The 20,339-nt window shown below is 40.5% G+C and overlaps 1 protein-coding gene across 6 annotated transcripts; it reads left to right on the top strand.

Annotated features, from left to right (window-relative positions):
* The first annotated feature begins 1,866 nt into the window (after positions 1–1,866).
* On the top strand, positions 1,867–19,769 carry ikzf1 (IKAROS family zinc finger 1 (Ikaros)). 6 transcript variants are annotated; one of them, XM_034100772.1, is made up of 8 exons: positions 1,867–2,208; positions 6,507–6,560; positions 6,727–6,837; positions 13,324–13,596; positions 14,972–15,139; positions 16,530–16,655; positions 17,217–17,351; positions 18,091–19,769. In XM_034100772.1, the coding sequence occupies exons 1-8, from the start codon at positions 1,878–1,880 to the stop codon at positions 18,792–18,794; spliced, it is 1,902 nt and encodes a 633-aa protein (XP_033956663.1). In that variant the 5' UTR covers positions 1,867–1,877; the 3' UTR covers positions 18,795–19,769. The 6 variants fall into 6 exon arrangements, with proteins under 6 accessions (XP_033956663.1, XP_033956664.1, XP_033956665.1 ...); XM_034100773.2 differs by having other exon boundaries at positions 1,882–2,208; positions 17,220–17,351; XM_034100774.2 differs by lacking the exon at positions 17,217–17,351 and having other exon boundaries at positions 1,882–2,208.
* Positions 19,770–20,339: the final 570 nt, after the last annotated feature.

The following is a 20,339-nucleotide window of genomic DNA, read 5'->3' as shown; positions in this document are numbered from 1 at the left end:
GGAGCAGCACGGTCACAGTTGGACACCTCTGCGTTCACTGATAGCGCCGAGTCACATTTCAGGCCCAGCATTCCCTCTGTGTGTGGCCTCAGGAGCTGCTCATCCTGCAACGTTTCCACACCTGCAGCTTCAGACCTAGAGAGAGAGGAAGACGTCGGCAGTGAGGCTTTGAGGAAGTCAGCGAGCGTTGCTGCAATGCGCAACATGGCCATGAAGACACAGCAGGGCCACAGTGCTCCTGCCCAAAGTTCCTCCTTTTGCAACCAACTGCCTGAATGCTGTGTTTCTTAGGAGATAAGGGCAGCCTCCCACGAAAGGTGACTCAGCAATCAAGCACACACAGCCTCTCCTGAGATAAGGGGGCTCCGAGGGGTCTGGGGAGAGTGGGAGACTGGGAGAATAACAGTCACAAGCAGAAGAAACAGAAGTACGACAATTACTTTAATATGACTTAACCTTGTAACTTAATCAGGAGTGAATTTCAGTTCTTGAAGGAAAAAGCTCTACTTTAAATAAGCTTTGAGAACATCAGTAATTACATAACCATGTATTCAAATGAGATGATAATGACAGGACATGTCTGAAAATGAGAGGTGAGTTATTTTAGCCAATCCACAGTAGTGACTCATTATTTATTTAGAATTTCCATAAATATTAATCCACAATTTATATTTTCATCACTCCGTGGCTTTAACTTCACGACTACGCGAGAGATTGACACTTGGCAATTATGTTAGCATTATAAGAAATTGTAAAAGTAGTTATTTGGCATCTAAAAAGGCCTGCCCTTACATGGTATGTTCAAAATATCCGCATGGATGGAGGGAGATAAAGTGTTGCAGTTATGTGCTGCAGATGGACGGTAAGCGTGTGACGCTTTACTCATTACATTCAATTTTGTGCATCTCAAAGATTCAGATATTTGAATTCAGTAAAAGTAGGAATACCACAGTGTATTAATACTCTTACTCTCTGAACTAAAATGCTTTCAAAATTGTATTATGTCAAATAATTAAATGTGGCAGTAAAGTATAGGAGCTTTAAAAAAACAACTCTATAAATGTCCAGGTGCTTGACAATTTAAAAAGATATCATTAAATATGATCTGAACCTATAATAATAATAATAATAATAATAATAATAATACATGATACAATTTTGCTGATTATATTTTGTTATAATAATTAGAACCTGAGTCTTCAAATTAAATCGTTATCAAATACATAAAGTACAATATTTGTCCTTGAATTGTAGGGACATGTGGAGCAGGAAATGGAATTAGTACTTAAGTAAACTACTTTTAAATTTGAGTAAATCCACTCAGTCACCTCTGCAGTCAAGGAGTTTGGAATGTATATTATTGCCTTTGCAGCCAAACTTAAGGAAAGAGTGGCACAGAGCTCATATTGATGAACGCTTCTGAAACTGAGAAATCTCATCTGGGTTCGGACTCAAAGAGCAAGTGGCAGAGTGTTGGTTTGTAAACTCCTGCACACAAAACCAGAGAGAAACCACATTTCAGTGACTCTCCTGCAGGACAGAAACACAGTGAGGATGCACTGTTTGAGAACGAAACAATGAAGAAACAATGTGCTCAATTCTGATATAATCCAGATTCTGGACAACCTGTTTTGTGATGAGGCAGGACAGAAGCTTTGACACTGAGGGGGGGGGGGAAGAATAACTGGAAAGAAAGTCAAACAGGGGAATCATTAAAGAGAGAACAAAAACTCATTAAATGGGAAAGAAAACACTTGTGTTAATTTCATGGACTGCTTCAGCGTGCCAGAACAGGTGACAGAAGGGGAGCTGTCCAATATGCAAGTAAGGACCCCCCCCCCCCCCCCCTTCTTTGGTGAGAAATAAATAAACAATGAATGGTCCACTCTCTTCGCGCGCCTCATCCCATCTCATGCATGGCTGCCAGTAATGGTCTACTGGGTGTCAGCTTGTATTGGCACGGCACAAAGCAAGTGCCAAGGGCTCGGAGGATTGACTCCCCGCTGCAGACTCGGCCTGTGGATAAAAGCGAGCAAAATGCCCCAGCAGAGCTCACAGACATAGTCATGTTGGGCTGGAACGAGGAAGTGCAGTGGAGAGGGGAGGGACTCCGGGCGCAGCTCCATGGGGCCGCGGCGCTGCGACCTTCTGCACATGGAGCCGGGGAGAGTTGGAAGAACTTCATACTGCAAACTCAAGGAATAGCAGGTAAAGTGACTTCCACCGCGCCTTTTAGCCCCAGAATAATCTCTAAAAGATAGCTCGACAGTTCCAAATTGGGCTTGTTTCTTCTCAAGAGTTTTAGGAGACATTTTGCACCTGGCTGGAAAAGACTCCTTTAGTTTCGGTGCAGGTGCGCCGCAGAATCTAATCCCGTTCGGTGCGCGTAATACATTCAGGATATGTAACGGATTGGTAAATTAAAGTACTTTAAAATTGAATAAAGAAAGATACATTCACTTTTCCGCGTTTTATTTGACAAAGTAGCCAGTTTTTTTTAAGGAAGTAGTGGAATGTTCCTCATTTTTCCTGTGTGTTTTTCTTTTGGGAACATATGGATACATTATTTCACAATCACTTATATTTATATGAATATACGAATCTATTTTCTAACATTTCCATTTTATTATAAATACATTTGTTTATCATTTAAACCTGTTTTTCGTTTTTGACACTCCTGTTGTAGCACCTGTTGCAACATGCGCGCGCCAAGTAAACTTCAGACGGTCTATTTTTCGAAAAACATTATCATAACAACTAATCTGAAAAAACAAGTTTTAAATAAATCGCAACTTTTGTCTGGGGCTAGAAACCAAACCGTCTGTGAAAATATTTTAGCGCCTCTTAAACAGGAAATCAATACGCACAGACTAACGCTTGTGTTTCCTTAAGGTAATAATCGATAAATCTTTTATGTTCTCATACCGTTTAGCTTTGCATTCACCTGTTCGAACCACAGTCTCAGTTGTTGTGTGAAGGCAGGATAAAGACACATATGTAGGCAGGACTGATGCAACTTTTCACACTGAGGAGGAAAGTAGTTCATCAACGCCCAGACAGAAAAACTGTCTACATATTTCTCTTACATGTTGCAAAACCTAAAGTTCCTGATTAAGCTAAATATATTTATCAAATAAAAAATGGTTGTAACTTTTCATAATCCTTTATCGTTATTGACGATGGTGCTGCAATAAGTCAATAAGTTGCCATTCATTTCTCCCAATCTTCTTTGTATTTAATATGCTTTTTATTTATTTATACATTTTTGCAAATATGACTGCATTTGCCATTTGCTTCTTAAGTACAATTTATATTTTTCTGAGTTTTTTTTATCTAAGGAAGTTAATAATAATATGTAAATTCCCTCAAGTGACACTTCAAATCCAATATTTAAAAAAAATAAAAAAAACTTACCAAAAGTAGTATAAAGAAAGTTAGATTTCTAATGTTATGTTTAAAACTCGGAAAAGGAACCCCAATTCCTGCACAAATAGGACATTTTCATATCTCAGTTGGAAAGCTGCAAATCTGTCTGCACATACATCATCTTTCTTGTCAGTAGAAACAGAAGTAAGAGAAGGAGAGTGGGGGGGGGGGGCGGGGGGTTAGAGGCAGGCAGACAGTTATTAAAATGATTGTACTGTCTGAATAGGAGAGTAGTGAAGTGTGTCAGATGCAAATGAAGGAAACTTCTCTTCAGCGCACCTTTGCTCTCCCCTCACCCCCTCGATAGGCTCCCCAGAACACATCCGCTAACACTATCTACCCACTAACACCCATACATTTCATGAATTACTGATGAGAATCTCCATGTGCATATGAACAAAGGTGATCGTGCACCACATTGCTCAGCACTGTAGGATCATCTCTAATCCTAATAGCTGATAAGGAAGCGCCCACAGCTTCATTACTTCTCGTAAAACCCACAGGAGTGAAAATTATTAATTCAGATATTTTCATTAATTGTCACTTAGTATGTTTACGTGCAAAGTGGAAACTATGAGTATAGGAACTATACGAGAATTATGAATGATAATGTTTGGGAATGTAATCGGTGGGAGGTCAGCATTAAAAAATGATATTACATACTGATGTATTTAAATGCTGTAACATGTGTTATTGCCGTCTAAATTGTTATTGTCAGCAACATGTTAAAAAAAGATATTAACCTAAACCGACTTGGCCTTTTATCCAACTTTAATTTTAGGTTTAAATGTTTTTTTTAATTTAAAGTAACAGAGTTGATCAATTATACCTTATATTGGATAATTATTTAAAAAAATAATAAAATCTCATGATTTTTACTAACATTAAACTTAATTTAATTAAACTTAAACACTCAAGAAATGTATATTTGTTAATTAATTCTCCTTATATTACATATTTTCTCCTTATTGATTTATTTTTGTATCTTTTCTTGAGCGTTGCCTCATATTTACCGTTAAAATAAAATGTGTGTTATGTATGCTCATTTAAACACACACACTGGCGTCTGAGCGTCCTCCCGGGTATCCAGACTTTGGCTGGTGTGGTCCTCAGTATCTGTTAACGGTTTCTCATCTCCACCCTGCTCCCTGGTGCCACTTTTGCACCTCACTTTGAGCAGACGCCTCTAACCCCACCCCACCCCCACCGCACACACAAACACACACAAACACACACACAAACACACACACAAACACACATACACACACAAACACACACACTTACAAACACACAGGAGGAAGACCGAGAATTCTGTCAACCCACAAGCCTCTTCCTGTCTCTCCTCACTTGACATATACTCAGACCAAAACTTTTCCAGTCCCCCCGCGCTATGTGTCAGAAGTATTTTCTTTGACTTCCATTTCACCCGTTAAAAGATTCCACCTGCCCCCAGTTTACACACAAACACACACACACACACACACACACACACACACACACACACACACACACACACACACACACACACACACACACACACACATCAGAAAGTATGTTTTTGTAATAAAAATTAAAACTGTGGAAAATTAAGTAACACTATTTAAATCACAACTGAAGTCAATATGGGAGAAGTTTTAAAAAAGTTTTTACCAACATGTCTGTAACACTTAACAGGTAAATACAACTGCATATAAATAGCATCAGAGAGTAGCTGCTTCCTGAATATTCTACGTGCACCTTACTTTCCACATGCCTACGCAAGTTGGTTGTGGCTGAATGTAGGAACTCTCTTTTTTATTTCTGCCCCCCGCCCCCTCGAAGCCAACACATCCGTGTTTCCCCTCGTACCATCTGCCCAGAAAAAAAGGGCACATGAGAATATACCCCCCTCCGCCGCCCCCGACCTCCAAACTCCAGATGCTGAAGAAGGCCGCTGCAGAGCCTCAGAGTAACACGCGACACCCCTGTGCTGAACAGCTCTTCTGCACCAGTGACCTTTGCCCTCCTCCCCTCACACTTGCTTCCTGGGCGTCTTCAGAGCTCCTGACTTGACTCCGCAGAATATTGCGTGTTGCGACAGAGCGGCTTCCCACTATTTGTTCCAAATGTGTGGAGCCATCTGTCAGTAAAACAGGAAGGCCTAGGTTCCCCTTCTCCCTTGGGCTTGTTTTGCTATTTTCGGGAGCTTCACTTCTCCCTGAGAGGCTGCTTGGACTGGGCAGCGGCCCCACCAAGGGTTTCTTGAAGTGGCGGAGCCGGGGCTGAGGCTGTCGGGCCCATCTGCTGCAGGCTTGAGGGCCATCCATTATTAATGGAGCCATGAACACTGGTGACTCCTCGGATATTCAGCCCTGGCCGGAGGAACGCTTCAAATAAAAAGAAAAAAAGAAATCATAAATAAAGAGACCTTCTCTTCTTCGGCCTGCTTTTCTATAATCTTTTTTTCTCTCTGTGCCATCCTGTTGCTATTACTTTTCTGACTTCTTGCCCTCTCATTGCTATCTACATCTCAGCCTCTATCTATCTCACTGCTCCTCTGTCTTCTCCTTCTCTCCTCTTCTCTCCCTCCCTGTCCTCCCCTCTCATTGTTTCTGATTGTGGCTTGCATGCGTCTGTGCCCAGGCCGCGGGTTCAGCGATGCATGCTCAGTAAATTAGAGAGAACACGAGCGACGATCAGCTGGGAACGGCAGACACCCGCATCTCCGTGACCTGGGGCCAGTTAATTTTCTGCTTAATTTTGCGGCAGTCAGTTTGTATTTTTGGATGATTACGTGGCAGGAAATTAACAATAAATAACAAATGTGGTCTGAAAGCCCATTCCCAACCCGTGCTACCAGCAGGCCACATCAGCCGGAGCAGAGCCACTCTGCGAGCTCAGCCTCTCTGTCAGACTTGTAATGAAAATGTCTGTAATTCTTTGTAATGTAATGTGGGGGACAGTGGTGCGTCTGCGGCGGTGACAAAAGTGATCTCGCTGGGGTGAACCCTTTACTCCTCTCGAGCTTCTTATAATGTTGTTTCCTCGCATGCACTTGATTAAACTAACACACATCTACATCTCCATCTCTCTCCCATTAGAGTACTTGCACCGCATGGAGACGGAGGAGGCGCAGGAAATGGCCCAGATGCCAGGTAAAAGACTGCCTACTGCATGATTGAGCTGTAAAGATCGGAAAGTAGATACAATAGGCCGACAAACAGGCGCTTACAACACCCAGAGGTAATTCTGCGTCTGAATTAGAGCCGTCGAGGGGCCGCGTGGTGAGTGATGGGTGTTTGCTGCTGTGTGTCTCCCCAGGCAGAGACAGCCCCCCCACCAACGAAGCGTCCGAGGAGGCAGAGGAGGCCATGGCTGTCCCTGAGGACCTGTCAGCCGGCTCCACCCACCAGCTGAACAGGGGGGACAAAGGTACGAGGCTCACAAATGCACCTATACAGCCACTCTGAACATCCCTGATAATAAAATAAAGGATCAAATAATCTACACTAAACACTTTGACTTTAATTAAATGTATTATGGTGACAAATGTAGGTTAGTTGAAAGCAATAATGTCAAGTTAAAATGCTTTTTTTTTTAGGTTCAACTTAATATTATTGCTTTCAACTAACTTAAAACAGTTATGAGAAATTTCTTGACATAATACAATTAATTAAAGTCAACGTTTCAGTTTTTCAGTGTACATTAAGTTGAGTGTATCCATGAAGCAGCAATTAAAAAGGAGTCAAACCCATTTATGCATTCATTTCCAAAGCCTCCAGATCAGAGTAAAACAGTTATGTCTGTATCAAAAGCATAATCAATATATAAAAAGCATGTTATAACTTAATCTTGTACACATCCAGTGGGAAATACTTGCCGTTCCAAATCCCTTGTAAAAATTCAATTTAAGCTGCAATGAGACACATTTAGGTCATTGGAAGAAAAAGGTAAAAAAAAAAATCCCTGTGATCCATGGCATGTCATTAATAAGCCCAATCTTAAGGAATAGCTAATGTGGCCTTGATTTCAGCTTGTGAACATTAAGCCAGGGAATATCATGGTGGAAATAAGGATGAAGCAAGCTATGGGGACTGGCGGCGTATGTTTCTCTCAAGTCTCCTAATATGGCTGGTTTGAAAAAGAAAACAGGAAACGTTCATGGTGGAGTCATCCTTGGTCTTTAGAAACTAATCGGTGCTACATCAGAACAGAATGTATCAAACAGAACAACGTTTTAAAAGCTTGAATAAAAGCAGGTATTACCTTTTAAGTATTATTGCTTTGAAGTCCACAATGGTAGGGACCGTCACAGTATTGAAACGCAATTAAATTACTTGAGTTCACATGGTCCCAATCATTTAATGAAACATGTAATTCAATATTTACAAAAGATAAGAGGTATAGAAGATAGAGACATCGAAAAGAAGACAAGTTTGAAGTGTGAAATGTGCAAAAAAAAAGCTGCAACTCGGCTCAACTGAAATAGGATGTGTAAGAATTTCCAAAGAAGAACTTGCCATCAGACAGTTTCAACACTCATGGAGATAAAGAGTTCAGGAACAGGGCCGAGCTCAGAGCGATCAGCGCATCACTACACCACACGGGTCACACACCTGCGCACACACACACACACACACACACACACACACACACACACACACACACACACACACACACACACACACACGCCTACTCACAAAGGGTTTCTCTATTTCACTTGAGAACTGTTGATCTGTGAGGCGCTGAGCTGAGCACAAGCAGGAATCTTCTGTGCCGCAATGACAAACCATTAAAACTGAGTTAGGGGCCGTTTGTATCGCCTTGTTTTATGTGACTGTGTACATCTCAGTCAACGTTTATTACAATCTGTCGAAAAAGGGAAATAGTCAGAAAGCAGACGATTTGAACGTCTGACTTTCATGCGGCACAAAGAGAGTAAAGGGCACAGCTGGCGGTGAGTTTGCATGGCTTTATGTCCCATATGTGAGTTTCTGTTCATTCCCTATGACAGTAGGAACACTTCGCATAAGTGTGTGCGAGTCTATATAGGGACAACATAAAAGAAGGGAAGTGCAAGTATCTGTTAGATATTCGCATGACTGCCTCTGCGATAAAGCCCAAATGAGTTATAATTATCAGCCAGGATCATGTGCTGCTCAGTTCTCTCAAGAAAAAAAAGGCAAAAAAGCAAGTGGACTATATGTGGGACAAAGGACCTCAAAGTATCGAAAGCTTAAAACCTCAAAACCCAGGTTGCTTCCTGTTGCAAATAAGTCTTTACAGCCCAGGATCGACACTGTTGCTGCGCATTCACATTGCTGCAATCCACACAGATATGACCCCAGCACGAGGAAGGTAAATAGGTCAAAATAGATAGTCCATATCAGTGTGAGAATTGCTAAAAAAACCTGTAATGAACTGAAGTGTATTGTGTCGCCTCAGACATATTTAATCACAAGGGGTCAAGATCTCTGTCTCAAGAAAATTCTCTTTCAGTTTTGGTGATTCATACGGAGCCTTTGCTATTTCAGGGACATGACATGAGACTAAGAGGGAGACTGAGCTGTTTAGTTCCCGAAAACATGGAGGCGAGTTTCTGAAAAAGAAAGTGTGAGGGGGGAAAAGCAGGCAGTTTCTGGTGTTCCTGCAAATCGCGTTGCTAAGAGTGTTGCTGGCGTGGTTTAACACATGTGGTTCCACTACTTTGCACAAAGGGTTATTTTCAGGCAGTGAGAGCAGCACCAGTGAGTAACAGGAACCTCAAGCAGGCTTTCCAAGCTGCAGCACTAACACACTTGCTAAGTTGCTTCTGCTATCCACTCTCAAGTCTATATAGTTTTATATATTTGTAAAAAAAAAAAGCATATTTGACTCCACTATTATACCTTTTTTATATATGTCAGTTTCTTTTTCCCAAGTCAATGTTTTAGTTCTGATCCACATCAGGCTATAATTATTTTTATTGTCTGACCCTTGCTTCCCAAAACGAGCAAATCAGGATGTGTGACCGTGACAAACAAGATAAAAAGTAAAAAGCCTTCTTCCTATTCCCAATTCAGTCACAACTTCCCCATATCCATGAGAAGTGAGTGGCAGCCCTGTGTTCATGGTTCCCTAATGTCTGCTTCAGCTGGATGATAACCTGAGAGCTTAGCTGGTGTATTATATGTCTCAGGAACTGACATCCACAGATAAACATAAAGACTTGTTTGTGCATTGTTCCACAATTCCAATAAGTCAAATAATACCTTATGTACTGTTTCTTTTGTTGTTGTTGTTATTCCTAGATCAGTACCTTTCCATGTGCAGAGAAATAGTTTTGCTTTCAAGTTCTGTTATATACATAATTTAACAAAGCAAATCCCCTACTTACTAAAAAAAAAAAAAACCTCCTTACATCACTATTAAAGTGCTTGCCTGACTGAAACACCTTGGTGGTTCAAGTGAGAAATGCATGGTTTACTACATGCAAAGTCTCCAAAACTGAAGACTGACTGCATCGTGCAGGTGCTATTTATTTCATCAATTCAAACAGCTAGTATGATACAAGTCACAGGTGCAAAATGTTGAAAAACCTAGCTTAAATGAATTGATAAACGCTTAAAATGTAGCTTATAGTAATGGATAGTTTGGTAAAGTGATGAACATATATTTTAAATAGTAAGGTTAAAGTAGTTGACACACTGTTTAGATATTAGCTAAAAGTCGCGGATACAAAGTGGAAATTGTTTGCAAGAATTATTTATACAGTGTTGATAGCTAAAAGGTATGGACATACCCATAGACTGTAGGCTATATATAAAGGACACACCATTGAAAGTAATGATACACCGTTTAAATAGTTAGCTTAAAGTAATGATACACTGTTGAAATAGTTAGCTTAAAGTAATGATACACTGTTGAAATAGTTAGCTTAATGTAATGATACACTGTTGAAATAGTTAGCTTAATGTAATGATACACTGTTGAAATAGTTAGCTTAAAGTAATGATACACTGTTGAAATAGTTAGCTTAATGTAATGATACACTGTTGAAATAGTTAGCTAAAAGTAATGATACACTGTTGAAATAGTTAGCTAAAAGTAATGATACACTGTTGAAATAGTTAGCTTAATGTAATGATACACTGTTGAAATAGTTAGCTTAAAGTAATGATACACTGTTGAAATAGTTAGCTTAATGTAATGATACACTGTTGAAATAGTTAGCTTAATGTAATGATACACTGTTGAAATAGTTAGCTAAAAGTAATGATACACTGTTGAAATAGTTAGCTTAAAGTAATGATACACTGTTGAAATAGTTAGCTTAATGTAATGATACACTGTTGAAATAGTTAGCTTAAAGTAATGATACACTGTTGAAATAGTTAGCTAAAAGTAATGATACACTGTTGAAATAGTTAGCTTAAAGTAATGATACACTGTTGAAATAGTTAGCTTAATGTAATGATACACTGTTGAAATAGTTAGCTTAAAGTAATGATACACTGTTGAAATAGTTAGCTAAAAGTAATGAGGAAAAAGCATAAAAATATTTAGCATCAAGTAATTCAGTAATCACAGTTAAAATTGTCAGCCAAAACTAATGGGTGGTTACACTGTTTAAATGCTTAGCTAAAAGGCATAAACACATGGTTGAAATTGTAAGCCTGAAGTTATGGATGCAAAGTTGAAATAGTTAACATAATATATATTGTAAAAGGTGTTCAGTGGCGAGTAATTCATAAATATAGGTGATAGCCCAAATTATGTTTAAACAGTTCAATTTGCTTCAAATAATTTGAGAATCGTTCAATTAAACGGCAGGGCAAAATAATATATATTTATCTGCTTAACTGGTTCTAGGTGTAAAACTGAGCATCATAGCAATATCAGTTTCAGAGTTTTGTCTTTTGTCTTCTGAATAGTAATCACATTTTCGAAGCACATGTAGTATGTTTGGTAACAGTTCTGTAGCATAACCCATTGTCAGCTTTTGAACTTCATAAGAACTTTACCATCATTTTTATTAACATTAAAGCCTTTCCTTTCCTTTGGGGATAATGCTGGTGTCTCACTTATCTCATTTTCTTGGCAAAAATACCAGAGAATTTGTCCTAAAAATGTCAACAGTCGAACAGAAAAGCAGATTGTTAGTCATGCAACTGCAAATAAAAAAAAGAAAGTGGAGATGGACGATCAGATTATGTGACTTTGATCGGAATAGCGATCATAAACATATCATGATCCTACGCTGCAAGTTCTCACATTTTGCTCCACCTCTCGCTCTCTTTGGGAAACATTTTGTACATTCGGGGATTTATGTTCCCTTGTTGGCTCTCGGTGAAAATGAGACAAAAAAACAAACAACAACCATGTTTCAGTTACAGACTGTTATACAATTCCTTTCCTGTGCTTCCCTTTCTGTCACTTCTCCATAATTCTTGGTATTTCAGTTAGACAGGCCCTCTTTCTGAGCTTCCCCTTTTCCATAGATTCCTATATTTCATGATTTCCACTTCTTCCTCTTCAGTTGTACAAACAGAGGTAGAGGCATGGGGAAATCGGGCTGCCACGGTGACATGCAAACCACAGGCTGTTAGCTGTGGGACTTGCAAGATCTGTCCGTTCTCTTAAATGTGTCTAAAGTTCTCTGGTGGGAAAAGAAGCAGCCGGTAGTTCAGTTCGCTTTTCTGATCTCTTTGGGAACAGCAGTGCGTATGGTAGTGTCGCATAAATAATATTCTCTGTTCTCTGCATTACACAGTACCCCTCTGAATAGTGAAAAGGCCAAATACGTGTTTGTCGTATGCGTGTGAGTGCTCACATTGCTCCGATAGACACCGCTGTCGTCCCTAGTTTCACACTGCTTCCTGTGTCTCTGTTTCCTGTTTATCATGCTGTCATTTGTTTCATCAAAGTGTGAATGTGTGAGATGATCTTTATGGTTCTTCATCACTGACATCCTTAAACAGTGAGCCTGTTTTCCACCTTTGTGTCCTTGTGATTGATAGCATGCTGCTTTGAAATAAAGGATCAGTATAGTCTACAATGTAGATGAGTGAGAGCGGATGGATCTTATCTGATGTTTGGTGATTTTTTTCAGGCTGAATTCACAAAGAGCTCTGAAGTAAGAGGGGGACTTTTTGAAGTGTTGTTGCAGCATCCTTGTTAACATGAAGATGTTGCATTGTGCACTAATGCAGGTTTGCTATTGCAAAACCGTTTTTGCCCTAGGTATATTATGGTGCAGTTGCAGTGCTATTACATAGTGTCTAGCTCAACCAAGGATAAAGCCAGGACATATTACATTTTGGTTTCATGGCTGCACAAGAGTTTCATACTTTGAGTAAATTAACAATGTCTTTGGAAAATGAGCAAGTTTGTTTTTTCCCCGGTAGGAAAACCACATAATATGATGTGCCTTATTCAGAGAAAAAAAATGGAAATTTATAGAATCATTTTTGCCAAAATAAAAGCCATAGCAAGACAACGAATAATAATAAGAAAAACACGCTTTATTCAGAATGAATTCCAATCAAACCAAACTAAATGAAAAAGAGCATTATTTAAAAGGTCAAATAAATGATCTGGCATTAAAAAAAAGAGCTCAGTGAGGTAAAGTGGACATAACCGCCACACATCTTTTAGAAACCTTCATTCATTCAGTAAGGACAGTCAAATAGGTCTTACAAGATAGTCACTCCATCCTATTATGTATCCTTTCAAACCAGGCAAAGGCAACTTCAAGGCTACATCACAATGTTACAATAAGCAGCTCTATCTACTCTCATGTCACAGTATCAATATCACACTGATAATTGCCCATCTTTAGTATATAACATCATGAAAGAACCATGCTCGTATTCTAAACCGTGGCCACCCCCCCCCCCCCCCCCCCCCCCCCCCCCCCCCCCTTGCCCTCTTTTCCAGCCTGTAACATTAAAGTTGAGGCTCGCAGTGATGAGGAGAATGGGCTGTCCTGTGACATGAATGGCATGGAGGAGGATGAGGAGTGCGCGGAAGACTTGCGCGTGATCGATGCCTCGGGGGCCAAGGTGAACGGCTCTCTGCCAAGCCCCAAAGCCACGGCCTTCTCCTCGGCCGGTGGTATCCGGCTGCCCAACGGGAAGCTCAAGTGCGATATCTGTGGGATAGTTTGCATTGGGCCCAATGTGTTGATGGTGCACAAGCGGAGCCACACCGGTAAGCCACCTGCAATACTTCTTACCCTTCCTTTGCACCCATGTTCACTGTTAGAGAGGATGGATGAGGGGTAGAAAGGTGTCTGCTGTGGCTCCCGCCCATATTTAGAGCATTTATTTAGATTTTAAATGGCAAGAATTAAGCTAAAAGTAGAGTAGAGGTGGTAGTTGTAATGGCATCCTTGCGTTTGGCTGTGTGCATGTAAACCCTCCTATCGTGCGTGAAATTTACTCTGAGCACACCATTAGCATTCATTATTGTTCATCTAAATGACTCTGAATTACCACATGACAAGAAACATTAACTGATCGAATTATTGTGCAATAAAATAACCCGGTCCGATAAAAAAAACATGCCCTCAGTTGAAAAACAGGATATCTGCAGCAATTAAATGGAATCTCTTTGAAGTGACAATTATCTGGCTATTAAAAGTTTTTCAAATTTCCAAATTGATATTCTATTGTAATGAAGCCAAAGCAGTGGTGGGGAACATTTTTGAAAAAGGCACTTAACTGTCAAGCTTCAGAAACTAATGAAACTCAAAATGGAAGAAAGGAACACTAGACTAATGTAAATGCAAAAGAAAGTACAATAAAATATATAATGAAGTGCCTCCTATTTAAATTGAAAATATTCTGTGGTGAGTCTTTGCTCCTGAAATGCATTTTTAATGAATCTCCCTTTTTATATATTTTTGCTGCTTCACTGGTGACTCTTATTTTATGGGGGGCCTTTGAAAAAAAAGGCATATTAAAACGTTCTCACAGAATGCCACAACACTCAGAGAGGCTGGATATTGGTTTATTCCAGAAGCGCTGATCAGGAAGACTGGCTCTCAACACAAAGTGTTTCCTCCGCTTTATTCAAATGAGGCTGAATTTGCATTGTGATGTGCCGCTCTTATTTTAGAGACGAAGAAGAGGAAAAAATGAGATTTTCAGATCAAATTGACCTAGGCAATGGTGCATTACGGAACTGGCAGGCTGAGTCTGAAAGGCTCGTGTTCGATCAGAGCGCCAGGAGTCGGTGGGGCAGGGGGAGTACGGAGAGAGAGAGAGAGAGTGTCACTCTGCAGGCTGCTGGATCGCCCCGGAGACGCTCCATCGTCCCGCTTGTTCTGTGCCCGGGATGCTTGTAGTGCAGTGACCCCGTATTCCTACAGCAGCAACACACTTTCTCCCCCACATAGAGAAGACTTATTGTTGTCAGTGGAGGGATCAATCATAGTGAGGTTAGGGAGAGGGGTGCAATCATGAACTGCCTGGTAGGGTGCATTAAAACACAATTGGGTGCCAGTAAAACATACAAGATGCTTTTTTCTGTGTGTTTTTCTGCCTCTTTACAGTAATGTGGTCTGTTGTGTCCTTGTCCTCAGGAGAGCGTCCGTTCCAGTGCAGCCAGTGCGGGGCCTCTTTCACCCAGAAGGGTAACCTGCTGCGTCACATCAAGCTGCACTCAGGGGAGAAACCCTTCAAGTGTCACATGTGCAGCTACGCCTGCCGCAGGAGGGACGCCCTCAGCGGACATCTACGCACCCACTCTGGTGAGCATGCACACAGACGCATCAAACCTTCGTGGTAGTTCTAGGAACGCAGAGTGTCTTTTACAAAAGGCAGGACATGTTCTGCAGTGCATACAGTGAGAGCTCGTATAAAGGGGAAGTTGACAGGGTGTAGATATGGTGTCACTTGTTTTTGCAAATGTTTTGCAGAAGTATGTGTTAATGAAATGTTTGGGTGTAAACAGTACACTGACAAAGCATTCACTAAAGAGAACGGGGAAGGGATAACCTGCGAAACTACCTTAACTGACACATAAAGTGAGCTATGATCACAGTGGTGGGTTATCCATGTAAAAATGTATGTTTTTTTTGTACTCTCTATAAATACCATGAAAGGCAGCAGTGTGTTGGTCTGTCTTGCACTGCTTTTCAACTTCCCTACTTGGTTTTTGACACTCAGCCCCAACCACATTCATTCCTACTAAAGGACATCTAAACGTATTTATTAACAGGTCGCAAAAATAGAATACCATTTTTTTTTTTTTTAAAGGCTTAACAGTTTCCCTAAAACTGCAGGGCATGGTCGTTTTTTGGCAGATATTGCTCAAACTGGAGTAAATTGTGAATTTGTAGGGGACTACTTTCAGCAGTGGATTAATATGGATTTAGTGGAAGTTTTTTTAGTAGCAAACTCACTTGGGATTGACTATACACCTTACATAAAGTACATTTATATTCATCATGTTCATTGTAATAATCAATATGTCACCAAGCCAAGTCACCCCATTTGTCCCACTCAAATTCTGATCAGACACTGAAAGGTTGTTTTTTTGTACTATTTGTTATATCAAAAAAGAAATTGTATTATTCGACTGTTCATTTAGCATTTCAATAGACAATATTTCACAACTTTGTATTCATATTTAGTTTTAAAGTCTTCTTTACAATACCAGGAATAAACCTCTGGTGGAAACAGTCAATCCCTTATATTTTGTATTTTGTAGGCGTAAAACTTCAATTAAGAATACACTGGAATCAGCTAATAAAATACCCGCTCTGAGTAAGAGAAGGAAAACGAAAACTTCCCCGAAGTAGCTTCCCAAAATGTCCCCCTAAAAACCCAGAGGACATTACATCAGTGACTTCAGTATTAGCTACAGCCGTGCCCATGCTTTACCAAGAAACATGATATTATGTATTTGGGACGATTTTGCTCTGGACTTCCCAAAGATCACGTGTCAATCAAACCATGTGGGCGTGCTGTGTCCTCTTCTATTTATTCCAATACATTTGCCAATGTAAAATCCATCACTTCCTATATTTTCCCGCAACCAAAAGGGGAATTTAATAGTAGATTGACTGTATGCTGAATCTTAACTATGTGACTACACCAAAATGTATTTCATTGAATTCACAATTACATTTTCCGCAGTTGGAAAACCCCACAAGTGTGCTTACTGTGGGCGGAGCTATAAGCAGCGGAGCTCTCTGGAAGAGCACAAGGAGAGGTGTCACAACTACCTGCAGTGCATGGGGCTGCAGAACAGCATCTACACAGGTTGGTGCCTCCCGAGAGACACACACACACACACACACACACACACACACACACACACACACACACACACACACACACACACACACTTCACTTTCACCCAAATCTGATGGCCTACTTTACCCTTAGTGCAGGACTCGCTATGCATGCAACAGCAGTGCACCATGAAGCTGTTACTAAATGCTCCTACAGGTCAAATAACTGTCGTTTTCATCTGAATATAAGATCATAACGTTTGTAATCTACTTAAAGTGACTGCAGATACTTAATATAATGTCTGCATTAAGTTCTCTATGTGTCCATTCAGCAGATATTGAATGCAAAGGGGGCTGTTACCCTCTGCATTGAAGCTTAGAAACACGTCTTTACCTCATCTGTGAGCATGTACGCTGTATATTTATAGGCCAACTGCTACGCATGTGTCAGAATAGTCCGCTCTGTGCTCTGTGAAAAAAAACACCATCAGACCACAAAATACCATCATGTGTTATCAGGCTATGGTTCACGCTTTTTCAAAACTCAAATTACTTTGACTGAAACCTGCTTCTCTGTCTTGCTTTCCAGTAGTAAAGGAAGAAAGCAACCAGAATGAGCAGAGGGAAGACTTAAGCCAGATGGGATCTGACAGAGCCTTGGTGCTAGACAGACTAACGAATAATGTAGCTAAGCGTAAGAGCACTATGCCACAGAAGTTTGTTGGTAAGGGCTGAATCTGCTTCCTTTGTGTACTATGGCTGCTTCTGCTGGATACTGTGTGTAACTGCTGCACCAATGAGAGATGTGTTTTCTGTTCATAATTATGCATAAGGATTTTCACTACACAATATAATGGCCAAAGTCATTTTCAATATAAATATGATTATTATTATTATTATTATTTGTTTTAATGAAATACAAAAATAAGGCTGTTCATCTTTATCTTCATCTTATTTAGCATTTTGTCTTTTTTTTTAAAGAAAATATATTATATAAAAAAATGCAATGAAGGTGAAAACAGTCTGTGACGATAACTGTGTATATATAAAATGATTTAAGAGTCGCTGGGTTATTTGATGTAATTATCATATGTGTTTTATTAAAATGATGTTATTGTTTAAATATCACGGTAATTGCAAATAATGATATTTCATGACACCCCAATGTTTAAATGTTTCCTTGCCATACTGTGTAACAGAAAATAAATTATATTTATTTGTTGTTGAGCCTGATAAAAATTGTGAATAAAAATGTTTTCTGTTTATGAACCCTTAATTAAGACCCTCATAACAAAATAGGGAGAGAAGAAGGTTTAGGGAAATGCTAGAACGAAAATAGAAAAAAATATAACAGTGAGTCATTTCCAAATTCAGCTAGAGAGGAGCAGCCCCAGCATCAGATGATGAAGTAAAAGTAAATGATAAAACTCACCCTGTTCTCTTTTCTCTTCCTGGGCCCTCAGGGGACAAGCGTCTGTCGGACCTCTCCTACGACGGGGGTTCAGGCGAGCTGATCCAGCCCCATGTCATCGACCAGGCCATCAACAGCGCCATCAGCTACCTGGGGGCCGAGTCGCTGCGGCCCCTGGTGCAGACCTCCCCTGCCTCCTCGTCCGATGTGGGCCTCGGCTCCCTGTACCCTCTCCACAAGCCGGGGGCCGAGGGCCACGTGGGGGCCGGTCACAACCTGTCAGCCAAAGACAGCGCCGCCGAGAACTTGCTGCTCCTCTCCAAATCCAAATCAGCGTCCAGCGAGAAGGACGGCTCGCCCAGCCACAGCCAGGACTCCACGGACACCGAGAGCAACAACGAGGACCGCCCGGGGGGGGCCGCCTCGGGCCTCATCTACCTCACCAACCACATCACCTCGGGGGGGAGGAACGGCATGCTGGTGAAGGATGAGATGCAGAGGCAGTACGAGGCCATCAGGGCCGCCAGCATGGAGATGGCCTCCGAGGGCTTCAAGGTGGTGACGTCAGACGGGGAGCAGGTGAGGGCCCACCGCTGCGAACACTGCCGCGTGCTCTTCCTGGACCACGTCATGTACACCATCCACATGGGCTGCCACGGCTTCAGAGACCCCTTCGAGTGCAACCTGTGCGGCCACCGCAGCCAAGACCGATATGAGTTCTCCTCACACATCACGCGAGGGGAGCACCGCTACTGAACACATCCACAGACAAACAGCTGTACACTGGAAAAACTGAAATGTTGACTATTATGAGAACATATTACACATGGTCCAATTAGTAGCAATAACATTGCGTTTAAATAGGTTCAATTTAAGATTATTGCTTTCATTTAACCTAATGCAATTATCTGTAATTCGTTGATATAATACGTTCAACTAAAGTCAATGTTGCAGTTTTTTCAGTGCACGCAGATCTGAAATACAAAATGTAAAATACACTGTTGAGTTCTGAAAGGTGTTTTATACAAAGTATGCATGTTTGTTGAACACAGATAAATGTAAGAATATAAGATGTTTTTTTCCCTTTCCGTGTTCAAAAGGAATTTCTTGTGTCGTTTTTTTAAAGAAACAAAATAATGTTCAGTGAAGGCAACACAGCGGGCACACATCCTGCATAGGTTTTTAAATTATGTATTTTCAGTCGCCACATGTATATTATGTATAAATGTGTCTTTTCTTTAAAAAAAGCAAGACAGCAACATTTTTTCAGTACAACTCTGTTTACTGAAGTGGTCTGCAGTTTTAAATCCAGAAAAAATGTTTTAAATTAAAACAGGTGTAAAAATGAACCAATACAAAACCATCATTGTATATATCCCCACATTACATTTCAAAGTCTCAACCTGTTCCTGTATTGTAACAACCTGCATATTATTTATCACATTTACACAACTGTCTGTTTTTGTATTTATTGCAGTGATCAGTGTTTGTCTGTAGAGTAGTTAAGAAAAGCTGCATCTATTTCTGTCCAACTGTACTTAATGTGACTGAGGTGAAAACATGACCGCTGCTGGAATTTATTTGGACTTTTATCCGAAGTAAATGTTACCCTGTTTTGTTTTGTATATGATGGCTAAGAAATGTTTCACTCACAATATGTAAATGAGTCATTTGAGGTTTGAAGGAGCTTTATGCTTGCAAAATATCAATAAAGGATATTTTATATATGCACTAAGAGTGGGGATGTGGTTTTTTTGTTTTTAGGACAAAGCACAAAGACGTTTCTAACGACTGCTTCGCTACATGGTTTGGATCGCCTTAAATACTCTTAAATTTGTTTTTAAAGGGGCCCTATCATGCTTATTCTCAGGTTCATATTTGTATTGTGTGTCTCTACTGGGACATGTCTCCATGCTTTATTGTTCAAAAAGCTCTTTATTTTTCTCAGACTGCCTGTGCTGCAGCACCTCTTTTCACCCTCTGTCTGAAACCAGAGCCCAGTCTGCTCTGATTGGTTAGCTGGCTGACTCTGTTGTGATTGGTCAACCGCTTGGAGATGTCCCGCCTCTTAATCACATACAATAAATCGGAGCGCTAGCCAATTGAAGCGTGAGTGTTACATAGTGATGTCACTATGTCGCAGAAGTAAACAAAGTAGTACAATGGAGGCGTTTCAGGCAGGGGGGGTGTGGGAGAGAAACTATATATACTATATAAAACACCTAAGGAAAGGGAAAACCCCAAAAAGCCTAATAGGGCCCCTTTAATGGAATTTTTTTTATTTTCTGGACTGTATTAACC

Source organism: Pseudochaenichthys georgianus, chromosome 15, assembly GCF_902827115.2.
Source record: "Pseudochaenichthys georgianus chromosome 15, fPseGeo1.2, whole genome shotgun sequence".
In the NCBI taxonomy this organism is placed as follows: domain Eukaryota; kingdom Metazoa; phylum Chordata; class Actinopteri; order Perciformes; family Channichthyidae; genus Pseudochaenichthys; species Pseudochaenichthys georgianus.
Note: the sequence above shows the minus strand (reverse complement) of the source record. Positions and strands in the feature narration are given on the sequence as shown.